This window comes from Scomber japonicus, chromosome 5 (assembly GCF_027409825.1).
Source record: "Scomber japonicus isolate fScoJap1 chromosome 5, fScoJap1.pri, whole genome shotgun sequence".
NCBI lineage: Eukaryota > Metazoa > Chordata > Actinopteri > Scombriformes > Scombridae > Scomber > Scomber japonicus.
The window spans coordinates 32,954,557-32,965,701 of NC_070582.1; the positions used below are offsets into that span (position 1 = coordinate 32,954,557).

An 11,145-nucleotide genomic window follows, 5' to 3' on the forward strand; every position below is an offset into this window, starting at 1 on the left:
CTTAAGACACCCATACTGATCATTTTATCTAAGCAGGTCCTGGAGCTTTAAATCACAGACTCTTGAAGTAGGAAGTCCTCAAATCTAACATCTGCATCTATAAAGTTACATGTTGAGAAATGTTTAATCTGCATCTGGATCTACATCTGAATCAAATCCACTCTGTGATAGACAGCAATACTGATGCTGATGGTGGCCATGAGTTTTATAAGATCTATAAATCTTGTCTGAGGATATTAAGAGATGAACTGTGCAACATTCTGGAAGTATTTCGGTATCATCCAAATATTTTATGTAGCAAATTATGTGAGAATTGGATGAAATTTGCAAGATGAGAGAAACAAAGACTAAGAAGATGTTTTTTGTTGATCTTGATGAAACCTGTCCTCACTGTGTTTGAGTATCACTCTCGTCCCTCCATCTAAATACATACCTGTTTTTGTTTGTGTTACCTCCCTGACTCACTTATTTCCTGCTGCAAACACTATTAAATATCAGATAAAAGATCAGATAAAGTAAATAACATTATATTTATAATCTGACACAACGGCATGATAAACACAACAACAAATAAGCACATCCTTCTCTCTTCATTACTGTACAGTCAATTATTTATATCCCTGCTTGGATATGCAGCACTTTTTCTCAGTTCATTAAACGGCCACACCAAGATTTTACATAACAGAATAAAATTGGCACCGCTCCAAATTGCATGTTTGGTCAAACGCAACATTTATTTGAAGGCATTCCTGTTTTAAAAAATATGGAAGGAAGATTTGGAAGTAAATACTCTCAAGTACCTGATCAGACCTCCACTGCAGGACAGGAAACTGTGTCTGAAAAACATCTGGAAAACTGGAAAACATGGACACACATAGAGAGAGAGACTAAAGTCAGGTTGAAATGGTTTAATAAGAGATAGACATGCAAATGAAAAGATGCTGCATAAATGAACTTAATCAGAACTCTCAGTTCATCACTTCAACACGACAAAACAACAGCAATGCTACAGACTGTTATTTTACACATGACTTCACTTCCTCTTTCCCTCAGGACCCTCCTGCTGCTTTTTCCTGACATTTAATGTTCCACATCATCTCCAGTCCAGCACGTCTCACATTAACTCGTGTATAGCGTTCCTCTGGTGAATTGACTACATGCTGTGTCTTCTCTTGCCCTTTTCTTCTCGCTTGCCAGACATGCACTACGCACGTCAGCAAAGCCTGGCATCAGCTCTTTCTTATTACCAGTAAATACCCCGAGGCAGGCGTCTTGTTTCATTAAACTTGTCACTAATAGTCAATAATATTGTGACAGAAAGGGAATCTCCTGTTTCTTTTTATATGTTGACATATGCGTCTCAAACAGGGGTCACTCACTCAAACACAGATGGAAATGTTGTCCGACAGCAAAAATGGACTGTTGAAATGTCTGTTAGCAAAAGCCTTGAGCCATTCCTGACAGGAAAGGACTGGCTTTTCTTGGCAGCTGGTAGCAACAGAGAGTCAAACGTGTTATTGGACTGGACTCCACGCTGTTTTTATGATGACCGAGAAGCAGGGTGATGTTTAACAGTTCGATGGACGACTGTGACGCTCATCGAACGTCTTTATTTAAGTCAATACTGTGAATACATACACGCACGCTGCCCAATGATTATCTCTGTGACTGCCTTTGTCGGCTTTACATAATGTGTTTGTGCATGTGCACACCCATGTGCTGCATATGTGTGATATCATATTCTTTTCTGGCAACAATAAGTTATCCTCCACGTCAGCCTCCTCACCCACTGATATAACAATGACTCAGTAGCAGTGCTTTGATAAAGATCACTGCCTGGTTGGTTGAGTCAAGCCTAAACACAAATAAAGACTCTATGGAAATATCTAACCGGCAGAGATCTTTGGAGGTGTGTTTGTTTATGTGGAAGAGTCACAGGTGGCAGTAACGCACCCTCTGGTGGACATGTTGGAAAACCTCAGCTTCCATCCATGGCTCTAAATATATTACATAACATAATGTATACATACATGTTTCTGAATATATAAATATATAAATGCACTAGCAGCTGTTTTATCACTGATACATCTGTTGTTTAGCTTTTAAGCTAGATAGATAGCCATCACTGTTGTGACTTTTGGTTTGACTAGCTTACACGTTAGAGCTGCTGTTGATGTATTAGTCACATGCTGTCATCATAGTGGTGCTGTCTGTCTTTAACAAAACAAGATGAACTGTAGATGAAAGGAACATTGTTAGCATACAGAGTAAATAATACGATTACATTTTTAAGCACCATGCAATAAAATAACACATTTATCAACTGCATAATTGAAAAAAAAAATCAATTTTCTTGAAATGTCTGTCTTGAAACATTTTAATCAGTATTTTTATATTTTTTAAAATGGACCAAATAGCTGATGCTGTTGCTCATAGTGACAAACCCCCACCAAATTTTTGCTAAATCAGCAGTTCACTTCATCTCCTCTGAGCTTTTTTTTCCGATGCTAATGTTACTTTGTTTTTGCTAGCTGTGTGAATAGGAAACTTTTTACTAATGTGTTAGCTTCATCAACTTTTTTTCATGTTTACAGCTTGTCTGCTGCCCCCAAGTGGCCAAAAAACAGCCAATACAGCTTTAAAACTTCATAACGTGTTGTGTGAGAGCATGTTTTTGAGTCATTTTTGCTCTTCTAGCCACAAAGCTAATGGATCATGATGCTAATCTGACTATCAATCCAGCAGCATGGTCCAGAGTAGGGGTGGTGTTTTATTCATTTTGCTGTATATTGTGTTTGAGGTTTAAATGTATAAGGTGTATCCTACACATCATACATTTCAACCAGTTAGTGTAGTCTTCTGTTTCACACTGAAGCTATGTCATATTTGCATGTTATGAAAAGTGAGGACAAGCACACACACCATTACAAAGGTGGGACCAAACAATGAGAACATTTATACATAACTCAACTTTGTCAAGCAGACATTACCTTGTGATTATGCAGGGTTGTAGTTGATGCAAGAGAGAGCAATTTAAAAAGCCTCTTTCATCACCTTCAGTATGAGGAATGTTTGTGAATGTGCTGCTGCTCCAACACAAGTAGGCTATACCAGCTATGGCAGTGGTGTAAAAACATACTGCAGACAGTGTTTCCTGACTTAGCTGACTGACTTCCTGCCCAGATCAGCTCTAGTGCTTACTTGTATATATTATATACAATACTTATATGTTCACCTCTCCCTTTGCTTTGTCTACATGAGTTTATGAAGCTGCTTGCTCTCTGTATATGCTGCATAGATAAGACTGATGACACTTTGTCTCATCTTTTCCCAGATTGAGGAGCTGTATGAAGCATACTGCATGCAGAGGAGACTCAGGGACGGAGCCAACAAGATGGTTAAGGCATACACTGCCTCTCCAGGCAGTAAGGAGGCCAGAGAGAGTCTAGCAGAGGCCAACAAAGGATACAAAGAGTACACAGAGGTAAGAAGAAGAGGGCAGAGCGATGGAATGGGAGAAAACGGTGTAAGGAAATCAGCCTGATGCACAAGAGAGTAATTGGGGGATACATAAGAGAAGAAAATAGGACTGGAAGTTTACTAAGAATCATATAAAAACAACAGATCAATAGTTCAGACATATTATGTAGACAAGAATAAATGTTCCTCTCTGATCCTCTGCAGAACATGTGTGTGCTGGAGAACGAGATGGAGAACCAACTGGGAGAGTTCCACATTAAGATGAAAGGTAAGAACAAAAATCACATACTAACAGTGTAGGCACACATGGCACTACTCAGTGTGACGGGGAGGTTCACATAATCTGTAGGATTGTTTAAATATAACACATTTTTATGAACTTGTCCCATGATACTAATTAAATCTTCTACAAATTTAGCATACAGCATCTTTAGAATCATATGATTCAAAGTGTCATTCTATTTGTTTCGGTGCATTTCATGTTTACAGGGTAAAATGGACATTAACCTGAGAACACACACAGTGAAGCCAATAATTAGAAAATGTGTTTTTTAGAGAATGTCACAGCAGAAATGTCAAAAATACAGGTATAGTATGAGGTCCAGGCACACTATAAGAACCATATTATGTTTTCCTGAAATATTATCATTATAATTATTATTATCATTATTATTATCATTATCATTATCATTATCATTATCATTATCATTATCATTATTATTAGTATTAGTATTAGTATTAGTATTAGTATTATTGTTATTGTTATTGTTATTATTAGTAGTGGTGGTGGTGGTAGTAATAGTGGTGGTAGTAGTAGTATGCAGTCTATCATTAAGTGGTATTGCACCCGTTTTTGCATGAAGGTCTCAATTACACTGTAATTACTAGCATTACTAACATTACTGTATTATGATATCATAGGTCATTGTTATTTTTCATATTATATAATGTTTTGTGTCCCTCTATCAGAAGCTGATTGGTTATATCTGTTCCCATCTGTCTTTCAGGTCTGGCTGGATTTGCTAGATTGTGTGCTGGTGACCAGTATGAGGTTAGTCTCTGTCTCTTTGACTGTTTAACACAAACTATACATTCACACACAAGTCTGCTAACAAGAAGTGAGACTGACGAGGTGTGTGCATTTTTTAGATTTTTATGAGGTATGGTCGGCAGCGATGGAAGCTTCGAGGCAGAATAGAGATCAATGCCAAGCAGGTGTGGGACAGTGAGGACATGGTGTTCCTGCCTCTTATCAACGAGTTCCTCTCTGTAAAGGTCAGTCCCTTCCTCTGTCTTTTTACAATGACTTTTTTATGACTTTTGTTATTCATTTAGTCATTTAGTGTTATATATCACCTCACTGTCTCTGGATCTGTTGTATGATCAAACTATATTTCTGTGGTCTCCTAGGTGACGGAGCTGAAGAGCTTAGCCAATCACGTGGTGGTGGGAAGTGTTTCCTGTGAGACCAAGGACCTATTTGCTGCTTTACCCCAGACAGTTGCTGTGGATATTAATGACCTGGGGACCATTAAGCTAAGCCTCGAGGTCACCTGGAAGTGAGCTTCATAAATAATGTGTGATTCATTAACAAAACATTATTAAACATTAGATGTAATATCTATTTAATCTATCTTTTGTCTCTGCCTTCCCCTCCCTCCACTCTTCTTCGTCAGTCCGTTTGACAAAGATGACCAAGGGTCAGTGGCCAGCACTGTCAACAAAGCTCCAACTGTCAGTAAGAGATTCTCAACAATCTTCAACCAGAGTCCTCCTGACACGCCATCTTTACGTGAACAAGCCTTCTATGTGAGTCCTTCAATGTTCTAGCTGTCTTTTCTTCACTCCTCTTCTGAGAGTGGCATTTAAGAAGCTTTTCTAAACTGACACTTAAATATTTGGATTGAAGGTGCTGATGAAGGCTGTCAAATTTGAGTCGAGGTATTTTGTGAAACTGAACTTGTACACGACCATCAAAGCCCAGTTGTAGCAGAATGACACATTTGCAGTGCCTCTGCTGCCCCACCTTGACCTCTCAGATTTATTATCATTGTTGTCAAGTTACTGTCAAGTCCATCATACAGTGGCCACATGGTGTCCTCGCACTACATTTCAGATGGTTTGCTTTCATGATTATCTCTTTAGCACTAGTTCCATCCATTTTTCATTACTGAAAAGAACAATATTCCAGTTTGCTGACTCACACTTGAACAGATCATTACAGATCGAGTGGTCTTTTTTTCTCTCACACAAACAGTCGTACGAATTAGACATAGATATGCATCAATTGAACGCATTCCATCTGATCTGAACTCTGCCCTAGTCAGGCTGAGCATATATACCATCTAATGACTGGAAATGAATGAACATCAATAGAACACCAGCAAACTGAAAACTGAGTTTAATCTGCTTTGACTCTCTATAGAATAACAACATAAAGTGCACCTTCTGTTATTTAGAGTTATTTTAGAGAGTCTGTAGACTAAAGGTCTCATGGTTCAGAACCACTGCTGTAGGAGGAGTACTATAATGAAGGAAAAAACCACCAGTCCCTAACTGCTCCGTTACACTTTGTTCCACCTGGCTGCTATTTGAACATGCAGTCTCTGCCTCGGAGTCTGGCCAGGCGGCAGCACTGGCCGCTGCTGGACATCTTCAGAGACACACTTAGCCAGAGCTGTTCCTGTAGCGACAAGTCTCCGAGACATCCCACTTCTGTAAGTCATGACCAAGTAGAACCCCGCAGAACATAGGAACATAGAAGTATACTATACCAGTATACTGACTGGTGTAGAACATTAGAAACCTAGAACTGTAGTCTCCATTGTTTTGCTCATGGTTCCAGTCAGCCATGAGGTATGTATGCAAGGTTTCCAAACACATCTTCAGCTGTTTTCACTCATTGTTTCCTCCATTTAAGAGGAAGAAGTGGAAATCTTCTGCTGTATTGTTTGGTCAAACTGAAAATCTGCAGACATATGACTCTCCACCAGCCCATAGGGTGATTGAGGGGATCCTTCTAGAACCTAGACAGTACCACCTTGATGTAAGTTGATGATGGATAATTATGGGGAACCTAGGACCCGTAATTCAATATGACTACCACATAATGTATTATGGTGATGTAGAATCTTAGAAACTAGAGTATAGAGGATATACCACTGACTGTATATAAACATGGACAATAAATCTCCATTTCCTGCTATGCAAAAGTGCAGCTTCACATTTGGGGAGAAACTGTTGTGACAACCATATTTATGTAAAGTCATTGGGATGTACAGAAACATCCACTGTCCTCAGTTGTGACTGAGAAAACCCTGAAGAAAGTCTAATTGGATTAGCACAGTTTATTATCATTTTTAATATATATATATATATCAGTAATAATAACATTCATTGAGTGTCAGCCAGAGTCAGACTTGAAAAAGAACACGTAGGTTATTTTTTACCCAGATTGTCCTTCAGAATTTACATACGAACTTCCCTGTTTGAACTTCAATGTGTTTACAGTGCATATTTCATGAAACTAAACTTTGAATAATCATTTGTGTCTAACATGGTTTTCCACAAAGTTCAATTTACTGGTTACAAATTCTTTAAAATTACATCTGCTCATTCTCACACATTGAAAAATCCCAAAGTCTTGAATACAAAGTGATTTGTTTTCCTGCTGGACATAAGATGTTTCCTACTTTCATACTGTAAAGGCCATTCTCAGTGTTGGTTCACACACGTGTGTAAGCTGCATACCACTCATGGGAACATGCCTTAAAGTTTAGGGTGAACACAGGGAAGCTTTCCTCTTTCAGCAGATGAATGTGAAAACAAACTCTGTTCATATGTCATTCTGCACAGAGAAGAGAACAACATTTAACTGAAGGAACAAGAAGAAAACAGTTTTTTTGACTGCAGGGAGACTTTGAGTAAACTCATGTAAAGGAAAATTCAGATATTTTCTAACTTAGGTCTCATAATTGCAGCCATCCTGACTACGGGTCATGTTAACTTTGTCTGCTAAAGTCTAAAAATAAAAGCTTAGCTAGCCTTTGAACCAATCATCCTCCACTCATTTCTGCACATTTGTAAAGTCAGCAGTTATAAAGTTCATTCTCTGAGAACTGGCATTCACATTCAGCTTGGAGTGTGCCTACTTATCCATTTAACTGGAGTGAACACTGTTGATATATCACTTTCCTGTTGGCCGTTCTGGTGCAGTGTGCTCAGTGTGGTGTGAGTTTGGTCACTGAAGCAGAGTAGAAGAGAACAAAGCAGAGTTGAACATTGCTTGTTCTGTTGACTGAAGATAATTAAGCAGAGTGAACTGTGTATTTGAACTTGCAAGATGGTTTAATCTTAAGTAGCCTTAATCCTGAAAAACTGTCAGTGTAATCCAGTTAAGCTTAAACAACAGATTTGTATGAGTGAGTGCTGCTGACAGCTTGTGACATCTGACTGATCAGCAAAGTGGAGGAATGCGAGTCTTACACAGTGGAAATAATTAAGAGGGCACAGTGTCTGAACTGTGAACTGTGAACCAGACAGCTTAGTTAAGTGACTCAAATTCAAATAAGCTTTACTGGTATGAATCTTAGTTATATTATTGCTGAATAATTCAATTTTACACAACATGAGAAATGGGTAAGAGATAACAAATCCACTTTTAATAGTAGAGTGCATTAGAAGATATATCCACACTGTCTCCAAAGATGTGTGACGAAAACACTCATTTCTGAACATTTAGTGCACTTAGTGAAGAGGTGAAGCTTTTTTTTAACTTATGTAAGCTATACATATATTTTATAATAGAAAACATAATAGTAGTAGTAGTAGTAGTAGTAGTAGATTTATTGTTATTATATTGAGGAAAAGACAACGATATGATGAATTTTAGATAGCACTCCCTGAGGCATAAAAACATTTAGGATTATTAAAAACAATTTAGACATTAAAAAAAAAACTTTAGTAATCTATAAGGACAAACAAGCGCAAACAGCAGCATTACTTGTTGTAACAGTTGGCCATATTTAAACAATTAAAACAGTTTTAAAGCACACGGGTTATATAATTACACAATAAGAGTTTAGATGACAGGTGAAACCATCTCTCCCATATAGTCCACAATGTGCTAGATTATCAATCAGGCAAAAAAAAAAACATCCAATTTTCCTTCACGAGTCCAACACATTAAAGTCCTGTTTATCTTTCAGAACATGCTCCGCCGTCATGAAGAGTTAGAGAATGGAACAGCATGGTCCAACTCTTCTGAATCCTCAGATGATTCCTCCAGTCCTCAGCTGTCTGCAGGAGGGCTCCGCAACTCCACACAGCCCAAGGTAACACACAACACACACTATACATGTTATTTCTCATCTGCAGTCTGGTGCTGATGACATTCTTCTTTTCTGGCTGGTCTGACTTCATTACACTTTATAATGTGCTTTTCATTATTAACAATGAAATTGAGGAATTAAATGGCTTTAAACTTCAATCATCTCCTGTTTATACATGTGCAAACAGTCCTGCCTCACAATTAGGGAATTTTGTTTTGGTCTCTCAGACTGCAACAAGTTCTTTATCCTTTGCTGGAATAAACAGACTGTGACCCAAATTTGACTCCTAAACCAGAGTTTGTTACACAGGAATGGGCTTTCTTTAATTATAAACACACAAGGCTTTCAGAATGCCACAATATGAGACCTAACAAGGGCACACCAAAAATAAAAATAGCATTCACAACAACAAATACACATTTAAATGGCCAATGATTATCATCTAACTGGTCAGGTTAAATTTGTTCATTCTGTCTTAAAAGCGTAAATGTGTATTATGTAAATATGTTACAACACTGACAATTTTTAACATCAATAATGAACTGGCTTTTCTATTTATTGCTCACCTCCGCTCCACCTTGTGCATTTCCCTCTACTCAACCCCTGACGTGACTTGATAACCTGTTTGGAAGAAGAACTGTCCTTTCTCTTCACAAACAGTCTAAATTCAATCTTAGGCAGATGATAACAAGCATCAAAGAGAATGTGGGGAAATCTGTCTGTTTCCTGGAGAGGGAGAACAAGCATAAAATCAAGATAAACATACTTCCTAGATTTTTGTACCCTGTGTAAATGTTGTTAAAATCACTTCTGAATAGCTTTTTTTTTTGGCTAGTTCAGATAAAATGTGGAAACAATTCATTTGGCAGCACAAGCCTGATTGAAAATATGTTGGTATAACTGGAAGATCAAATATAATATCATAATATAAACAAAGCTTTGATATAAATAATAAAATGAATGATGGCTGAATTCCATTTAGCTTCTTCAGTTTTCAGGGTCCTGGTCACTGTCTCACTGTCCAAACTTACTGAGACACATGAATAGGACAGAGCCATTGTTAGTGCTCTTGCTATCATGACAAGTCACAGTATGTATATGAATGGTTGAGTTCAGATGACACAAACACATGACTGACATGGAATCTAGTAACTGGTTTACTGACATCGAAGGAATCTCTCTGAAGGAGAAGTGATGCAGTCTTTTGGGAGCTTGTTGATAGATAGTCACTGCAATTGCAGTAATTCTGTTATTTAACCCTTACATAGTGTTTGGGTCAAATATGACCTGTTTTGACATTTGACAGCTGTAAAAACACCCCAAATGTCTTTGTATTCTGAAATGTAATGACTTTTCCTAAAGTGGCCCAAAATGCACACAAATGAAAATATTTTAAATGTCATATTTTTGTATAGACAAATGTTTGTCCATTGAGGCTGTTCTGGGTCAAATTATCTCTGTATCTATTAACATGTGTTTTAGTGGAATGAATAGTTAATAGTTTTAGCTCAGACGTAGCATCCATGTTTCGGGTAGAGGTGATGACTTTGATTGACAGGTGACACTTGGTAGGGGGCGGGGTTTCAGCGGACTCGGCGGGCACGCCCACAGCATTTGGTAGCAGAGAAAGAGGCTGATTTTTACACAACTTTGAAGCCTAATTTCATGTATTTGGCGATTTTTTTAATCATTCAAATTTGGCAGGGTGGTTAACAACACACTTTTCTGTGATATGTCAAACTCAGAACACATATTTATTCTTACTTAACATGGACTTTAATGTTACTTACTTATTAGTTATTGTTCTCTATTCTTTTTATCAATGCTCTTTCTATTTTCACTTTCCACTTGCTGCTGTAACAGAGTAAATTTCCCCATCGTGGGACTAATAAAAGATTATCTTATCTTATCCTAATATTTTGTCCACTCTTTTAACATACACTAGGAGCCTGTAATGTGTACATTGGCATGCAGTCAAAACCTCAAGGGTTTTTTTTCTTTCTTTTTTTTCTTGACGGCTAAAATAGACTCTTCCGTTGACTCTGTGTGTCCGTGTCGCTTTTGCTCTCCAGGCAGTGGTGACACCAGAGGTCCAGCCGGCAGGAAGTTCCTACCCGCAGCCTGACATCTCATTTTGCCCCAGAGACTCCGCTTCCTCAACTCCAAACTCCACCCACAAATCCAGCGACACTCCCAACACGTCCAAACACCAAGCAGACAGCAGCAGGTACTGTTGTTGATACTCTCTCCATTCTTATAAAATAACATTCTGACTGATTCTCCGAAAGCACAGAGTTTGCTTGCTTGGAATATGTTGTGCCTTATTAATAATTAG

The 11,145-nt window shown here is 38.1% G+C and overlaps 1 protein-coding gene across 2 annotated transcripts in view; it reads left to right on the plus strand.

The window, feature by feature from the left end:
- Positions 1-11,145, plus strand: part of ripor1 (RHO family interacting cell polarization regulator 1) — a 67,694-nt gene that overhangs the window by 46,390 nt on the left and 10,159 nt on the right. For both annotated transcript variants that reach the window (XM_053320021.1, XM_053320020.1), the window contains exons 7-14: positions 3,335-3,484; positions 3,685-3,748; positions 4,488-4,531; positions 4,630-4,755; positions 4,891-5,039; positions 5,157-5,289; positions 8,688-8,813; positions 10,883-11,037. In XM_053320021.1, coding sequence (XP_053175996.1) covers positions 3,335-3,484; positions 3,685-3,748; positions 4,488-4,531; positions 4,630-4,755; positions 4,891-5,039; positions 5,157-5,289; positions 8,688-8,813; positions 10,883-11,037 — 947 coding nt within the window. The remainder of the gene's footprint in view (positions 1-3,334; positions 3,485-3,684; positions 3,749-4,487; positions 4,532-4,629; positions 4,756-4,890; positions 5,040-5,156; positions 5,290-8,687; positions 8,814-10,882; positions 11,038-11,145) is intronic.